Source organism: Cygnus atratus, chromosome 27 (assembly GCF_013377495.2).
Source record: "Cygnus atratus isolate AKBS03 ecotype Queensland, Australia chromosome 27, CAtr_DNAZoo_HiC_assembly, whole genome shotgun sequence".
Taxonomy (NCBI): domain Eukaryota; kingdom Metazoa; phylum Chordata; class Aves; order Anseriformes; family Anatidae; genus Cygnus; species Cygnus atratus.
The window spans coordinates 2,727,043-2,745,520 of NC_066388.1; the positions used below are offsets into that span (position 1 = coordinate 2,727,043).

An 18,478-nucleotide genomic window follows, 5' to 3' on the forward strand; every position below is an offset into this window, starting at 1 on the left:
CCGCTCCTTGCCGCTCGGCGGCGGCCGGCACTCGGGCGGCTGCGGGCAGTTGTCCCGCATGGCGGAGCGGCCCGGGCCGGGCGGTGGCGGCACAGGGACCGGGCCGGGCCGAGCCGAGCCGGGGGAAGCGCCGCCGGGATGGCCCGCTGGATCCCCACCAAGCGGGAGAAGTACGGCGTCGGTGAGTGCCAGCCCCAGCTGCTCCCCCTGCCCGGCTCCTCTGCTCCCCCTTTTTCCCTTGCTCCCCCTTTCTTTGCTCCCCCTTTCCTTGCTCCCCCCTTCCCTGCTAGCTGTGCCTTTCCCCCCGGAGCCCTCCCCATGCTGCACGTCCCTTTGCTTCCCCTGCTCTGTGCCTTTTCTTCCTCCCCAGCTCCTCAGCCCCGGGGACCCCCGGTTCCTTTCTCCTCTGCACGCTTCCTCCACTGTTACTTTCTTTTTTTTTTCAGTTTCTGCCCTCTTCCACTTTCAAGTTTCAGCCGCCGGCATCCGCTCTTTGGACCCGTGGGGATGGAGGCTGCGTTCAGCGCCTGCCCTTGGAGCTCTGGGTTTCTGGGCTCAGGACTGACCTTTGTAGTTTTGCCTCCGCAGCGTGTTTAACATCACAGAGAGATCTAACGTAGCTGCAAAAATGCCTGCTGTTGTCCCCAAACGGAGATGTGGATAGGAAAAGTAACGTCAGGATAAGAAGTTTGTAATGTGGGAATTGGGGATTCTGGGGGATGTCTTTGCAGGGGGGTGGAAATCTTGACGGTGATATTTTGAGGTGAGGGGAGGAGCAGTGAAGGCTTAACTGGCACCTTGTGCCTTCTGCCCTGTCCCGATAACAATTAAAAGGAGTGGGTTGAGTACTGGCTCGCTTCTCTCTAGGCAGAACATAACCAGTGGTGCTGCCGATAAGTTCCCGTTTTCTTGCGAGCGTGACAAATCAAAAACCACACAATTCTGAGGTTGATTGCAAGAATTGGATGGGAACGATGGGCAGGAAACCATGACTGACACAAGCAGCTCCTTACAGTTTATTTTAATGCAGGGCGATCTTTTGTGCCCTCTGTGTTCCTCAGTGGACTTTTTTTTTGATGCGAGGCAAATTTGTAATTTCATGCTTGCAAAGTGTCAGTTGCCCCAGCTCCCATGAGGTTGCTTGTTCAAGTTCAGTCCATGGGCTGAAAAATGAGGGACCTCATCCAGCGCAGCTTTGCGTAGTGAATATGAAAACCAACTCGATTGCAAAGTGGCTTTGCAGGGAGGCAGCCTGCTTCTTGCAGGACTGTGGCTTAAGTTTGGCTAAATAACTTCAGAGGTACCGTATGCAGCACGGCCTTATCTAGTTCTGCTCTGGTAACCGGGAGGGTGTGGAGTGCTGTACACCCTGAACTTTGCTTTCTGTGCAGCTAACAGCCCAGGCTCTTTGTACGTGGGAACCCATGTGTATGACTTAGTGAGATTACTCCGAGCGTCAGGAATTAAAAATGGGTATTACAACCAAGTAAGCTACATAATCATAATGTGAATGGCTCGGCTAGATCGTTGTGTGTTTTTTTCTGAGCTTTTTTTTTTTTTTAAGCACACCTTTGAGTAAGGCTCTGCTACCTGAAGAATGGCCTTGGGCAGCGGGATGAATCAGAGGCACTCCTCTAGTCAACATTTCATCTTGCTTCCGGGGTGATTTTTGTGCATTGGCTTCAGCCAACTGCTGATTATGACATCTCCTCTCCACAAAAGGCTTGTGAGTAAGCAGGGTGGAGGAAAAACTGCCTCTTCCCTTATGTTACCGACCAAGAAGTGCTGGTGGGAAGTGTCCCCGTAGGTCTGTGCGTTCAGACAGCTCTGTAAAAAGGATACTCACTTCCCCTGCCTGCAGACTCATGGACCAAACTCACCTAGAGGCTGTAATGCTTCGACTCTTGCTTTTATTTTGCAACACAACTGAGGGGGTTAATCCGCAGGCAGTAAACAGAATTATTTACGCAGTGACAAACTTTTATCAGGCGGTGTTTGATACGTGGTGTTAATGAATCTTAATTTTGTCAGTTTGATATTCACAGACCTCAGTTTCCTATCTACGGTTGCATCCTGTGCTGTGTTAAAGCTTTGCACTCAGGTGCCAGTCCTCTCTGCGTTTGTGCTTAATACGACTGTCAGAAACAATAATCGGGCCTACTCATCATAGGTAGACTAAGTGTGTTTGTGCTGTTTGTAGGATCTAGATTTCAGTCTGTAGGGGTACTAATGCTTAGGATAGAATGTAGACTGATCACATGAGATGGAAAAGGTCCGCTTGTGTATGGAAAAGCCCAGAGCGGGGGCATTAAGCTTTTTCTGCTGATGCCTCCGTCTAAAGAAGTTGACGTGGATTGAAAGGAAATTGTGAGCTTCTTGTGCTGATAATGGCTGCTAGCCAAGGTGCCAGGTGGTACAAAATATGAAGGTGGCTGCGATGAGGGTAATGCCACTGGTTCTTGTAGTATGGGCCCTTGGATGGTAAGAACTTCATTCACTGGTAGCATGGGTAAGTTGATGGTTGTGAAATGTAAAGCTACAAGTTCATTCCTTTTAGAAACAACAAACAGGCTGGGTTTGTTAGTAATCTGCGCTTTGGAAACTAACCCAGAACTGCTTGGTTTTTTATTTATTTTTCTAAATACACCCCTGTAAATCATACCAACACTGTAGGAAATTCCGGGAAGTTAACGGTGTGATTCAGTGTCACTTGTCTAATCTTTGCAGTTCAGTTCAGAATGGTTTATCTCCTGGGTTATATTCTACAGATTGAGGGTTCAAATGGATTTGCTGCCTTCTAGGAGTTTTGTTCTCAATTGGTTAAACCTGGTGACTGCTACCTTTAGCGTGGATACTGCTGATGGCATATGGACTGAGTTTGAAACTGGAAATTACAGCATCCTAAGGGAAACATGTATGAGAGGCAAATGACTTGCAGTTTCTCACTCCCAATGAATTTTCAACCCAGTAACAGATGTGAGTTTGGAACCTTGAGCCTTGTAAAGGGACAAAACCGCTGCTGATCGTCTGATGGGCAACATCATGCCTTTTGAAGCAACAACTGGGGGCTCCCTAAGCTTCCTTGCAATATGTCTCACCTCTAGTTTGGGAAGGAAAGATACTGAAGTTGGACGGTCTTTGCTCCAGACTCAATGAAGTAACCTATTCTTGGAGCAGTGCTTTTCTCAAAAAAGAAGTTGGCACTTGCAGAATGGCTTTCATGCAGACTCTTTTCTGTCAAAAGAGTTTACAGTGGAGGAAAGAATACCTGAATGGCTCCCTGCAGCTTTTAACTTTTATTTTCTGCTTGTTTTAAAATGATTAACTTAGGGAATCCACAATTAAATCTTTTTTTTTTCTTTTTTTTTTTTTTCGTTTCTGCTGGCAGTGACACAGGCTTGCATTAACTTTAGCTTAAGTATTCCACTTCAGTTGTAAAAGCAATTCTTTCTTCAGTCATCATCTGCTCTTAACCTGTAAGTGTTCCTTGTGGACTGGAAAAGACCGTGCTCTTGGTGCTTGGCTTCAGCATGAAGTATGAGAGAAATCTGGAGTCTGTGGAACGATAAGATCACAGAGTCACAGAATGCTAGGGTTTGGAAGGGACCTTGAAAGATCATCTAGTCCAGTCCCCCTGATAAGATGTTCCATTGCAGTGTAAACCCAGGCTGCTATCAGAAAAAGTAGTTGGACCCCTTTTTTTGGTTGCTGCCTCATGCAGTAACATTCTGAAAAAGCAGCAATGGCAGCGTGGTAAGCCAGGGCAGGGAACTGAGCCAGCTCAAAACCAGTTCAGAAATAAAAAGTGCTGGGTTTTCAGCCAGAGCTGTTTCCAGATGACAGTAATGATGTGGCAGGTACACATGCTTTCTATGTCACCTTTGACTGTGAGCTAACAGGATGAGAAGTGTTTATTTGCAGTTCTGTAGTTGATCTGTGTATGCATCTACCCTTCAATCCACAAATCTGGTCTCCCACAATGAGAAGTTAACTGGAGTTCTACTGAAAGAGCTTAGAGAGGTGAGGTCCAGAACAGCTTGTGTTTGGGTGGGATTGGTGGCTTGCACCTGGATGCACTGCTGTGGTTACCTCTTGAAATGTCTATTTACCTGGAGTTTGGGGATAACGGCTGTTCATAGAGCTTGTGTGCTGGGACTGGGAAAGGGCTGGGCAGGTTATCGTGTCTGAGCCTCTGCAGTTGAAGGCTGTAATGGAGCATTTGCTCCACACACCACGAAGTGCTTCAACCCAACAGCAAACTTAGAGCTTGCAGCAAAAGACCGAAAGCCACAAATTGCCATGTTCTGCTTGGAAGGAGCAGGAGAAACCAAAGGTATTATTTGTTGCCTATGGTCTTCCGAAATTGTTAAATGTATAACTTCGTATGTTATTATGAGCCCAGAAAACTTCACTGGTCAATGAGGTATATCAATGAATTGTTTGTATCTTAGTAATCTTTATAGACTCAGAGTAAAATCAGTCATGTTTTGTGTAGAAAGTGTTGTAAAATGTTGGGTCCAAGGGAATCTGATTGAACAAAGCACTTCAACTAGTTTAGTGGAAAGTATTTTGGTTCGTCTGGTGCGTTTTTAAAGAAAAAAGTTGAGAAACTTCTGGGCAGCTTTAATTCCCAAGCTTTCTCTGCCTCTTCACATCCCATTCCAGGGATTTACATGTTGTATTTCAGCTATGCAAATACACGGGTGGCTGTTTGAAAGGGGATGGCTTGTTTTGATCCAGTTCCAAAAGCAGCAGGGCTATTTGCTAGGGCTGAAATACCTCGGCCATGTTACCAAGAGCAGCTATTTGTTACAGGGGCAAGTAGCAGCCTCCGAGTTTTCAATCTATCATCTTTTATTGGGGGGGTGTTGAATAGATTTTTATTTTTTTTAACAGACAGGTAATTACCCCTAATAGTTATTGGTGACCTTTTAAACCCATTATATTTTTCCCTGCTGGAGGGACCAGCACGTAGGACTATTCTTGTCGCAAAGAAGTATTTACTCTGCTGAAATACCATGTGGTGGTTGAGTTACAATCAGCTGCGTCATGTCTTAGGAATGGCAGTAATTTTTCAAATGTAAACCAGTGCCTGGCAGCTACATTCGTGATTTATGTGAGCAGAAATGCAAAAGATCAGAGAGGAAGAGAGAGTGCTGCAGAATAAGGTTTTCTTACTAATGGTTTGATTTGTGATGACTTCTGATACGCTTGGCCATCAGGTCTTGGTTTCGTGTTTAGACTTCATATATCTTCTGCAAAGTTGTCTCGAAATACAGTCTGTGATCAAAGGAGGCTCACAGCACTGATAGCAGTACATCATGTCAAATTAGAGCAAATTTCATATTTGTTTCAACTTGCTGCTTGCCTTGTGCTCCCCTTCCTGCAGGCTGCTGCTAATTGGAAACGTTAAGTGCACTCTGGTGTGCTGCTTTCCTGACCAGGCTCCAGAAGGATGCAAGAATCTGGCTGCATCTGGATGCAAGAATACCTGGCTGTACGAGTAGCCCAGATTAAGTAAATTTTTCTTTTTTTCAGAAAAGTGTGCTTTAGGATATCAAACCAGACATTTAGAACCACATCAGGTTACCTTTATGTGAGATGTTGCTTAAAAAGGGGGAGAACGGGACGATGATAATATATTTACCTAAATTGGTGCAAAACCCTGCATGAATATTCTTCATCAGTTTAAAGTGGATTTATTTTAATGTCAGCTAATCGGTTAGCAATAAGTTCAGGCTGGATTGAAGCCCCATTTATTGCCATGTGGGCAGCAACACGTTTTCTTATTTCAAAAGGAAAACCTAAAACTCACTTCACTTCAGTAGACGTTTATGTATAGAAAAGCACTGAGTGGTTTTATGCACCTGGTTTGTCAATACATTAACTTATTAAGCATCCTCTTTTTTTTTTTTCTTTTTTTTTTTATGTGATTTAACCTTTCCCTCTTGAATTTGTGCAAAATACTGTCAGGACTGAATTGGGAGCAAGAAAAAGCCATGTCACGTCTTACTGCATCTTGATTCATTTTGGATCTCCCGTTTTTATATAATGCTTTCAACTGCATTAATACATCCTCATTCAAAAAGCACACTGCACTGCTTTTTGCTGACCAGTTGTTCTGAAACGTGCACTTAACCTTTTTTCTTGCAAGCTCTCAGATTCGAGATTCTCACTCTCTCCGTCTTCCAGTGGCTTTCACTCAACACAAAATAAAGTTGTCATGTACTTCAGAATTTGTTTGTACAAACGTGCGTCCTGTTCTTCTCTTCTGTGTGTTTCTGAAAGGAACTTCATCTGTGCTAAATTGGTAAAAGAGCAGTCCGAGTGCATGTGTCCAGTAAGTGGAAAATTCTTTATTTAGAAGAGGCTGTGAGGGAGGGGCAGTGCTGGAGACCACAGGGTGGGAGCTCTCCTGAGCTATCTACCAGATTTTTTGTGCCTGTGTGTGCATGTTTATGCTTTTTTCACTTTTATTTTTGGTCAGGGTTGATAGAAATTCTGAGTTTTCACAACAGAACAGCTGAACAAAGTCTCTTTTTTCCAGGAATGGATGGAGAGAAGTACCTCTTAAGAAGTACCTCTTAAGTATTGGTGCAGCTGCTTAGCTTTTTTGTTTGCTTGTTTGTGTTTTCTTTTGTGTAAAGAATTATTGGATACTGCTCATTTCACTTGAAGAATGAGAAAGCAAAAAAAAAAAAAAAAAAAAAAGAGAGATCTGATGAAGTGATTGCTTCCTGGCCCTCCTTCCCCTTACAGAAAGGAATGCGGAGAAGTGGCAGTAATGGAGTAACAGAAACAAGAAGCGTGCGGCTTTGAGGTGAAACTGAATTACTGAACGAAGATGTAACAGTGGAAATGAAGCGTATGCGATAAGGATGAGCTGTGCCTGGCTGGATTTATGTGTGGGAGCAAATGTTAGGGAGAGGTATTTTAAGAGCAGCGCTGTGTGTAGCCATTGGAACCAGGAAGGAAGGACCTGTGCCTGGAGCAGCGATGGACTGGGGCTTTTGTACCTGGATTTTAACTGGGAGCCAGACAGAGTTAACACCCCAAACCGGGGACTGTTGAAAGCTGTATTTCATTCGCATCCTTGGAAAATTCCAGTTGTGGCTTCTTATCCAATTTTTAGATGGATCCCAAATCATGCTTAGGCATGCTTTGCTGTACTATTTTCTTCTGACACGTTTCTTTGTCAAAGGCGCAGAAGCTGTACTGTTAAATGGTGAGTGTAGCTGCGTTGCTGCAAGGTCTCTTCCCATCCCTGTGTTTCCAGCATCCTTGTGCTCTCTCTCTTCATTCCTATCCATGTTACCAGATTGTAACTTTCCAATTATTTCTGTCTGGGAACGAAGAGCTGACAGAGGTTATTATGGGCAAGATTTGCTCAGTTGTAACTTTAAGGGCAGATAAGCGTTGTTGGGTGGAAACCCCGCCTGCCAAAATTTGCAGCTAGTCTCTCGAGTTACAGCCATTGTCTCGCCGGCAGCAGCTCAGATTTGCAGATCATATCATCATGGCAGAACATTAGGTCAAGCCTGCCAGCTGTTTTATGGGTGCTCTCTATATGTCAGCAGAGTATAATGCATCCCATTATTAGTCTTCTATAGGATTACTCATTTTTGCAAGTGCCTTAGTCTTTTTGAAACTTACAGCACATAGCACAGAAGACCCTGTTGTGACAGCAAAAGAGCAACAATAAAATCAAACAATAAAAGTAAGGGGGGAGACTTAAATGTTTCTTTTAATTTTGCATGGCCCCATACATGTTTTATTTGTGTTTACTTTCTGACAGCCAATTAAATCTCAATGTGTTTGGAATCATTATTTTAAATTATATAGAAACAGAAGCAGTGCTGGATTTCAGCTTGCAGCCAGAGAGTGAATAAATCAGCAATCTGCTCTGCAGCTACGAGCAACCCTGGCTTCTTGAAGCTTACCGCCGTCATAGCCTGCGTTGTGGTAATGAAAGGGAAGGAGGCACAGGTGGGAAAGCTCTACAATCCATACCTAGTTATACTTTGTAATAGATGTTTTTAGCTCTGGGCAAACCTTCCTAAGTCTGTGATAAGGATAGTGAGTTTAGATTTCAGCATTTAAAGTGGAGAAAGAATTAAAAGACAAACCTTACCTGTTTGCTAATAACAGTTGTTATAAATCCAAAGTCTAGAATTTAATAGCCTTAGGATTCGCTCTCCACAGAAGCTAAACAGCACTTTCGTACTTTGACTGGAGTGTTTCCCTTACCAGTTTCCTAAAATTAGTTTCCTGATCTTTACTGTGGCTCAGTAAAAACAAAAGGCAGCCTGTTGCTCCTTTCTTTCCATGATAGAAAATGAAAATAAAGTTAACTTCTTAGTTCTCATGTACCTACAGAGTTTGTAGTGGAACCAATACAGGGAGATACTGTAATTACAGAGCAAAGTAGGGGTTTGGTTTGTTTGTTTGTTTTTGTTTTCCAGAATATCTAGAGCCCTCCCAACTCTTCTTTGACCAGGACAGAGAGAAGCTACTGTGAACCCAGTCCCAGTGTAGAAGTAGCTGTCTTCCTCTCTAGTGCTATGCACATTTTCCATAACTACTCGTGTTCTTCCTCCATTTGCTTTATTACGATTTGTGTCTACCAGTTAATGTTGAAGGTAATAACTACAAAGCTTTCAACAGGGAAAGGTAAAAACCTTGGTGCTGTTGACAGCAAGAAGTTTGGACTCTTCAGAGCGATATATGATATTTTCTGTCCTGAGTTAATGGTGGCATTTATTCTTTTAATTTAGTTCCTCAATTTATTGGCTGTGTCTAAAGTTTATTTGGTGTGTAAGTTCCCAGTGCAACTTATCGCTCCCAGAGTCCTTTCTCTTTTTTTGCTAATCTGTATTAGCTTGAGTCTGTCTTCCCTTGCTTTTGGTGCTTACTCTATTTCTTAAGTAGTTCCCTGTGAAACTAATCCTCTGGACTTCAAAGGCATTGCTGACGTGCAAAGGACTTGTACCCATTCCTTGGCTTATTCTTACTTTGCAAAGTAGAAGCAATATTTCTGCAAGTGTCTTGTGACTTTTGGCTGCTTTAGTTCTGGGTATCGAGCTTGAGACATGACAGTCTTGATTTTCAGGATCTGTCTCACTCCATCTTCTTAACAGTCAAGCCTCTTTAGCTCTTGTGAAGCATCCAAAACTGCTACTTGCATTCTGGAGCTTCTGCTGAGGTGTCTCCTGTTAATTAGATATGAGCCTAATTGTTCAGAGGTGTCAACAGGCTGGAAATATCAACTTCACTAGTACCGGCTGTGCCGACTGGTTCTGAATTTCACACTGGCCTCTTGCACATTCCTGTAGTTCTTCTTTTGCCATGGGGTTGTGTTTGCTAGCACAAATGCAGTTAGGAGCTATGGAAGTTACTAATGAAAGTTTAGAAACTGGGAAAACTTCAACCAATAACAGATTGATGAAGAAAGAATAAAGGTATAATAATCTCGCCCTGTCATTAAAAAGTGGAAAAATGTACAACAAAAGTTTGTCAGAGTTTCTTTTACATGCTAACATGGTAAAGACACAAACGTGGCCAAGCTTAAAACTATCTTAGTCCCAAGTCATATATGCATTTATCCCCTTGCTACCAAATGAGAACTGTGTTTTCAGGTCCAGTGCATTTAATTTATGGTAGGATGCCTAAAATAATGTCATGAATTTAGGCGCATTTGCCAGGAACATAAATAGGAATTACTGGACAGCTTTCTAGGTGGACAATTCACGGCTGGCTTCAAAGACTGAGGGTGTTAGAGTCCTGGTTGGACCAGTTGCAAATACAATTTAAGTTTCCAGCTTAAATGATTAAAAAAAAAAAGCCTTTTTGGTACAGTACAGACTGTACCTCCTAGTAAGATCTCCCAGGAGTAGAGGGGGGAGTATTGTTCAGACGATGAATTGCTCTGGCAGCCTCTTGAAGCTTTCAGATAGGCGTCTGGCACATTGTCAGGATGTGTCTAAAAAAAAGTCATGATGGTCCTGTGGAGAGTCTTTAGCCACTTCTTGCACTCACAGTTTTTGAGGTGTTGCTGCAATAGAAGTGGGCCTCGGCCTGGAAAATGCTGAATCTGGGCAAAAAGTTCCTTGAGATTCGAAGGCAGTAGTAATAATTTTTTGTTCTTGGGAAGGGTGGTGCTTTGATCTCCCTGGTAATAAAACAGGTTATAACTTCAGTTATATAGTTCTAATGCTGTTACAAACTGTCACAGATAAATAGTGGCCTATTTGTTCTGAAAGAGGGCTTGTGTGTGTGTGTGTGTTTGTATTTATTTATTTATCGGAGTACCTAGCTTACGTGTCGGAGGTCTTACTCTTGCAGCACTTACATTTTCAGTGCTCTGACAGTGTAATGGGTGCTTCAAGCTGCATAGAAGTGGAGTTTAACGTACGGGAATAAAATGAAACCACAGACATCCATTATGAAGAGCAATCCGTTACGAAGCCCACGTGGAATAGGAGGCACTGAAGGTCCAGAGGCCGACTGAAGTCCCTCTGGTTATGCGTATTAGAAATGCTACTCCTGTTAGTCCTGCCTGGATGAGTTATCTCAAGGGCGAGTTTCCACGGAGGTGCTGTCTGCTGGCAGCAGAGAAGCTTTTGGCAGCGTATCTTGAGTTTCCTGAAACAGAGTAGGCCAAGCTGTGCTATGGATTCATCTCATGCAAATTGTGGGAGAGCTCGTCTGTCTCTTTCTGAGCACATCGATGGCAAGGGGAAAGTATTGGATGCCTGGGAACATTCGTACACAAATTTGTGTCTGTGTTTCTGGTGCGCTGGGTTTGCAGATGGTGGAATGGGATCCCTTAGCTGTGTTTTCCCTGTGGGTCTGTCAGCTTGAGTTCAGGGTTGCTGCGTGTAGGTGTGATGCTAGCAGGAGACGATGCTGAAGTTTTAACTCAGGTGAACTTGATGGTGAAGACTAGCCTGTAGGCACATTTGGGCTCCGTGCTCAAGTGTTTTACTCATTAGACCTCCTCTCATCTCTCTGCCCTCTCTCCCTCTGGAAGTAATGCATACAGTGAAAACTCATTAGTAACACTCAGTTCTGTACAGTAGTATTTCCAAGTTTTCTTTTTATTTCCTTTGATGTTTTGCCCAGTAAGATCTAGGACAGTAATTTAAAGCCAGTGGCAAATTCACTTAATTCTTTTGAAAGTGCCACACACTTTCAAGTTGGAAATTAGCTGAGTAGTCCAATTTATCAAGTGATGGCTGCTTGGGTGGGTTTTTTTGTTTTAGTTTGGTTTTTTGTTTCTACAAATCTGCTTGAAAATTTTGTTTCAGAACTTGCTCTTGTGCTATTTCATTTTAGGCACAGAAAGTACGTTTGCAGGAGTGGAGACAAAAGAAAGGGTGACTACAGACAGACTTCATAAACTTCAGTAGTGATCGTATGTGCCTTGTAAGTGAGCATCTGTTTCTTCACAGGCCATAAAAATGGAAACATTCAAAATCAGAGGTTACTTTTGTGAAAACTGGATTGAAACCCTCTACTAGATAGGTGCAGTTGTCAACACTGGACTGGAAATACTGCAGTATTCAGAAGGCTGTAGGTACTGACCCCTGTTCTGTAGGAGATAACCCAGAGTGTTAATGTGCCTGTTCTCTTCCAAGTCTCTCCAAAATAGAAAGTGCAGAGAAGATGCGTAATATTTTTAGTTTTTTTTTTTTTTTTTTTTCGAAATTCTCATGATACCAGTGGGCTAACCTGAATACAAACCAGATTCAGACACAGCCAGTGGTAAAACTGTTGAATTTTGTGATCATGTGACAGATGAAAGTGTTTTGAGGTTAGAACATAGCTCTAAAGGACAAGGCTGTGATTTAATATATCTTTGGGAAAATACTAGTCTTTCAGGCTAGGTGTTACTGCTCAGATTTCAAAGAGGTAAAATAAACCTGCAAGGCGTGGAAGATACGCACCTTACAATAATATCAGGCACCTTTTAACCTAACGAGATCTATAAGTCACCTGTCATTATGGTATCTAGTTCCTGTAGCCTCGCCAGTAGATGAAAAGGAGCAGTCTTGTGTTGTGTCCTGTGTATTGGGAAGGTCACTGTGTCACAAAGCAGTTGAATGTTGTATGTCGTGGTGAATGAATGAAATAATTAACACACCAGATTGATGTGTTCCGTGAAGTTAGAGCTGGTAAAAGATGCAGCTTTGATAGCACCAGGGTCTGAGACCTCGCAGATTGCAGTAGTAATAACAACATTGGCAGCTGTTGTGGCACCTTTCCTTCCCTGAGCCAGCTTCATACTGCTCAGAATTGAGTACCACTCCGAATGGCAGCTTAGTGTCACTGGTGGCTTTTCTCCTTTATCAACTAAAGGAAGGTTGGCTCAATTAAACAGCAAGATCTTCTGGCAGCTGGACTGTGAACCATGAAGTCAAGGAGCACCTTCCAGAACCAACAAGCGGTGCGTTGTCATCTTTATGGACTCGGAAGCTGCTTGTAGCACGTGAGTGCCAGATTGGCTGCTCCCACATGTGTTCATTCCACTTGAACGCTGACATGCTATTGCACGTTGTTTGGTTTAATTCAGCCAGACCTGGAATAGACTGCGGCCTTAAGAACTGTCTTACACTGACATTAACGCTTCATGATTTTATCTTCCCTTTGTATGTTTGAACGCTGTTAGGTGGGCAGCATTATTGACTGCAGGAGGTAGATGGAGGCTGGTAGAGCAACAAGAACAAAGCCAAGGGCATTCCTCTTAAGTACAGTTTAGGTGAGCTTGCAGGCAGCCTTAAATGGTTGTAGAAAGAAGATGGATCAAGGCAGCCTGAAAAATGTTCACAGAAGTGTGAATCTTCAAGAAGAGAGAGGCCAGGCTATTTTCTTTGTCTTTTTTTCTATCTGCAAAAGGGGATACTTCATGATGTTCCAAGGAGGCTAGAATTGTAGGTGTAGTAGAAGGAAATTCATTTTGATAAATTAAGCACTGGGATACGTTGTCTGTAGTGTAGGAGTTGGCTCCCACACTGGTTCTGATTTATTCCTCCATTGGCTCACAGCATTCCCTCTTACTCCAGACATAAGCTGAGACAGCTAATGTAGATTAATTCTTTATCTGAGCTTAAAGCCCCTAAGGGCTCTTTAGAGTGAAAATAACAAAAGGAAGTAGAGAGCCTGGTGAAGAAAATTACACAGCTAACAATTTGTGTGTATTACCTATATATAAATTAAAATGCATACTTACTATTATGTACTGTGACTGTTGTGCATTATTCTGGTACGTGTTTTCAGGAAGATAGTTTAGAAAATGACTACACATGTAAAAACAGCAGATATATGTCTACGTGAATGCCCAAGTGTGTTTGGATAGGCTTGGTTTCTGGTGGGTTTCCTACTGTAGGTTTTCTGTGCTGTTGACTTCCATGGCCTAGTTTGAGGAGGAAGCAGCAAGAGAGGCTAAGACTTCAAATTTCTTTTGTCCAGGCAAAATGTGGGACTACTATAAAATATGCTCTTCGTGGCAAAACGGGAGAGATTTCAAGACTTCTCCAAGTGTTGTGTCTGCCCATACACATACCGGTTTAGTGTGTCATAATGCAATAACCAACACTCTGTAGCCTTACTCTGCTAGCCACTGATACAAAAGTAAGCCCAGAAAAGTCACTGGTCATCAGGAAAACGTACTGTGCAGTCTTGTCAGCTTAACTGGGGTATCTGTGTGGCTCAGATCACTGAAGCAGCTGCAGTTTGGCTAGTTCTACCCCAGGCATGCTTAGGAAGAGGCAGAGCAGTTTATACTGAGATGATATTACTGGTATCAATATTAACATTATGTTTAGGATGTATATCTCTGTCTTTTATTGCAGGATAGATGTACCGTGGGAACAGAATCTCCTTTATTTTCAGGCAGCAACCACTGTGGTGTAAACGCTTTGCAATAAATAATTGAAGGGAAGATGACTAATGGGAATTCTGTAGGCATGAAAAGATGGAGATTATTTCTTTTTCCTTTATAATCAGTATGTCTTTTGCTTCAACAGTTCTGAATCATCTCAGCTAGCCTGATCCGAATCTCCTACGAATCTCTAATTAAAGTACGGGGTAATTTGTCATTGGGTCTGCTGCTTGATGCAGAGCATTGTTGTGGAACTGACTGTGGTTTTCGTTGGTAGAGTGCAAAGCCATAAGAGACCATTAGATCATCTAGTTGGAACATTTGTGTAATGCTTGTGAAGCCGTCCCTTTTCCCATGGGTGAGGTCGTTAAGTTGGGTTTCTCTAAAGCAATCCAGGCTTTGAGAGATTAAACCATTGATCCTGGCGTATGATCCACAGGCTGTGATGGAGAGGGACAGGAATATCCAAATGTTGGTGGTAGCGGGACTGAAGAGGAAATCTTTCCCAATCCCAAATCTGGCAATCAGAGCATTTGTGCAGGGCAGACTGAAAAACCTTAGATTATTAGCCTGTCCCATCTCCAGGATAATACTCTGTTATTCAGAGGAAGTCTGAAACATCTTAGCATGCTTTTTATCAGCTGTGCTTCTGGAATCACACTTGGCAGGTGAGCAGCTCCCATCCTTGTTTGGATTTGGTTATTGGCATAGTCTTAGGCTGGACTCTTCAGTGTTAGAAGCATGTTGAGGACAGTGTGAATCCTCTGCTATTCCTCACGGTTCTCAGAAGGAAGGAATTAACACCGAAACTGACAGTTCTAGAATTCAAATTAGAAAGGCCATGCCGTATTTTCATGCATAGGCAGATTATCTGACTTCTCAGTTCATTTTTAATGCTCATTTTTAAGATAACTCTGAATGATTTTAAGTAAAAATCCTCCCAAATGTACTCCTGTGTGAGAGGTCACCCCGAAACAATAAGTATACAAGATATTCATGGTCTACTTCTAGCTCATCAGATGATTGACTCTGAAGCCTAATAATGGCTGTTAATTAGGCCTTCTGTCCAAATAATGCCACTATTCTGGTTTACATTCAAAATGCTGAGCATTTGCTTGGAAGTATGCAGAATCGAGGCTGAATGTCGGCCGCAGCCATTTCAGGAGTGGTCATTTTTTGTATAACGACGTGTATGTTTCCCAGTGTTGAACCACGACTTGCTTTTTTTCTGAAGATATCTGCCACACACATCTTAATTACGCTATTTTCAAATTTTCAGACACAAATTCCTGGGTAGTACAAGAAAGTTTTTTGCTCAAACATCAAAAAGCCTTTGTTCCCATTAGGAATTAATTCCTTGGGCAGTTCCTTGTTTTTTAAATAAAGGCACTGTTTTTTTGGTTACGTCTTGGCAGCAGACAGCATACCAGGCTTCTCCGAATGGGTCTGTCCAGCCTAAATGCCACTTCTTAACACAGGGCTGTTGCAGCATAAAGGCACATACTTCTGTTTCCGTACAGAAGTTTTTGACTCCTCGCTTGAAAGATGTAATGAGACGAAGTCTGGTTGTTGCTGCAGCACTGAATGTGATTCTTTGTTCGGAGGAAGCAAGGCGCAGCCCTCTCCTATCAGATAGTGGTGAGGGCAGACTTCAGAGAAGTGGGACGTGGTATTTGGAAGCTGTTATCGTGTCTCTGTGATGGGTGGAGGGCTGGTTATTTTGAGCCCAGTAAGAAATAGCGTATCTGGCAGTGGCTGTGTTTTCCAGGCTAATAATCCACATTTCAAATACATTTAAGCAAGTTACTCTGCTTTGAATTAGACGCAAAATGGTAGGTGACAGTTTCTGCCTCGTTCATTTTAGTTTCAGATGTTTTAGCTAAGCTTCCCTTTTAGAGCTGTCTTGAAAATGAGTTACGATCTTATGGCTAAAATGGCTCAAGGAATTAGTATTTGGGTTTCATCTGAGTGTGCTGCAGATGAAGTCTTATGTGCTGTTCAGTTCTTCTGCCTCCAATTTCCCTGCATGTAAGAGAGAACAATCAGTACCTCTCTAATGTGTGTCAGCACTGTTATGTGAAAGGTGCTGCATTAGTGCAGGAGGTCACTTGTCCAGGGATGTATTCAGCTGCACTCTGAAGAGCCAATACACGTGGCACTGGAGCTGACGGCACTGTCACCTTCCTCCCAAATGAATGGTGCTAATAGGACGGGAAGGAATAAGCCTGGTTTTGTTGATATATTTGCCAGAACTCCCACTGCTTTCACTAAAAGCCAGGTCAGGCCCAGTTTGTTGCTGACAGACCTCTGGCGAATCAGGAGTGTGCTGTGATTAATCTTGTCCTTTTGTACAGTTGGAGATTGACAACGAAACCTGCTCATCCCATTAGAACCCTGCCCTGTGCCAGCCTGCATCCAACTCTGCCTTCTCAGAAGCCTCCAGCTCACTGCTAGCTATTGTTCAGCGCCCTGGAAAGCCCAGGCTGCCCCGGAGGTGTCCTTTGCCCCACATGCAGTCCTTGCTCCTGGTGATGACTGTTGGGTGATGCTTCAGACCGAGCCATGCACCCCCTGACATCCCCCTTGCTCACCCAGTTGTGCAATGCCTGGGGAGTTCCTCCGGATCCGTTTTGAGGAGTCGCCTTCTGCCCTGCAGCATGAAAATTGCTTCTTATCTTCACCTACGTAACTCTGGCTGCTGTCATCGGCCATAAAGTTATCTGTTGCCCTCTTCAAACCACCTCCAGTGTTTACTTTGCTGACCTTCCGTGCCGGTGAAGCGCTCAGGCTGAATGCACAGCTGAAGAAAATATTTCCTAATCCTACTTTCTGCTAAACAAACTGGGGAGCCTCCTTCAGGCAAATTAAATAATACAACACGTTGCCTGTAGTTATGCTTGAAGAATAAGTTCGTTAAAACAAACCCAGTATCTCTTAAGGATCGGGGTTTTCTTCTCTGCTTCTTTGTTCAGAATACATGTATTAGACTTCAGTGCTGCTTTTCATTCAGGGCAACAAAAGGAACAGAAAGGCTGTTCTAAAGTGAATTTCAAAGGACAAAATCTCAATGGAAGTTTAACTTGAAGGGAAGAGACTTAACTTCACATATTCCTACAAATTCTGGGGCAGAAGTGTTTATTTTTTTTCTTCTTCCCTCCTTGCAGCACTGTCAGGTTTTCATAGGAAGGATTTTTATTTTTTTGTGCCGTGACCATGCTTGTTGTGTGCGGCTTCCTCTTCCTTTTAAGTTGGAAGGAGGTCAGATTAAATACACATGATGAAAAAGAGGCTAAACAGTTCAAATAACTGCGGACGGACAGTTTCAGACAGGGCTGACTCGAAGCAGCAGGAAGCATCGGTTGCAAACAGCAGAGCTCCCAGGGAAAATATGCCAGCAATTTGTCTTTTATAACCTTGCACATAAGCGTTGGGTAGGAGACTTTATATACAGTGGCCCTCTGTTCTTGCTTAACTCAATCTAGCAAAGCAAGATATTACAAATCTTGCCTGCCTTTGATGTACGGTGGCAGAAGCGTGTTCCTTCAGCTTGTAAATGCTGCATTTTGGGATGAGATATCTTCCCTGTAAAGCAGGGGGGAGAAAAGGGAGCTGCAGTAGTTACTTGTTTCTCTTGGGGCTGTCGTGCTTTTGGAGGGGAAGGGAGCTGCATTTAGTTCTCCCTCTTCTCGTGGCTGTTGTGCTCTTGGCTTTTGAAAGAGCTGCCTGTGCTCTCCGAAGAAAGGCTCGTCTGATGCCCGCCCACCTTTCTGTTGGGTGCTTGGTGCTGCTCAAACTGCTTTTGTCCGAAGCTAAAGCAGCAATTCTATGGAAAAATACAGGCTTGTGTTTATATAATGTCTGTTTGTCCCGGAGAAACCCAAGGCATCTAGAAATTCTGTGTAGGAATCCCTACAGGGATAAGCGCAAGTGCATTCCCACAAGGCTGCTCTTCCTCACGTCGAGCCCATCCCTGAAAAATCATTTGAAGGCAGCAAATAAAGCAGTGAGCCTGCAACCACGGGAGGAAACTTCCGAAGCCAGAATGTAATCAGCCAAGCTGGGAACTGGCTAAGATGCTGCGGTTTAAATCTCTTAAGTCTACAGGGCGATGGGATTAGTCGTGTCCATCCGCACGCTGCTCGGTGCTTGGCTTCACCCAGGGAGTGACACCTCCTGGGCTGTGTCCCCGTGCTCAAAAGGAAGCCTGCATGGTTTTATTGATCCACAGCCCTTCCTGCTACACCTAGGGGAGATTTGGGGCTGCCCTATCTGAGCAGTGGCTCGCAATGTCCCCGCTTAACTTAGGGATTTGGCAGGTTTACTGCAGCAGGAGGCATGGCCGCGGGGAGTTTGCTTTCCTTTGGGCTGGGCGCTGCACTTTTCTGCTGACCTCTGCAGATCCTGGCGGAATTATTTGCTGTATCCAGCAGAATGGTTTCTTTTTAACTGACTCAAATCCAACATTAACCGGTTCTTCTCCCAGATTAATGCTCCCGGTGCCTGGCAATACGCAGCGCTTCTCAGCGGAACGCTCTGGTTTGTGCGGTCGTGTTTGGCTTCTCCCATAAACATTATGCAAGTTTTTCTGCAAAAATATCA

At 43.6% G+C, this 18,478-nt stretch overlaps 1 protein-coding gene across 1 annotated transcript in view; it reads left to right on the plus strand.

Moving 5' to 3' along the window:
* Nucleotides 1–31: 31 nt before the first annotated feature.
* The window catches only part of DOCK5 (dedicator of cytokinesis 5), a 78,240-nt gene continuing 59,793 nt past the window's right edge, over nt 32–18,478 (plus strand). The window contains exon 1 of the mRNA XM_050715718.1: nt 32–181. Within this exon, the coding sequence (XP_050571675.1) occupies nt 139–181 (43 nt within the window). The 5' untranslated portion in view covers nt 32–138. The remainder of the gene's footprint in view (nt 182–18,478) is intronic.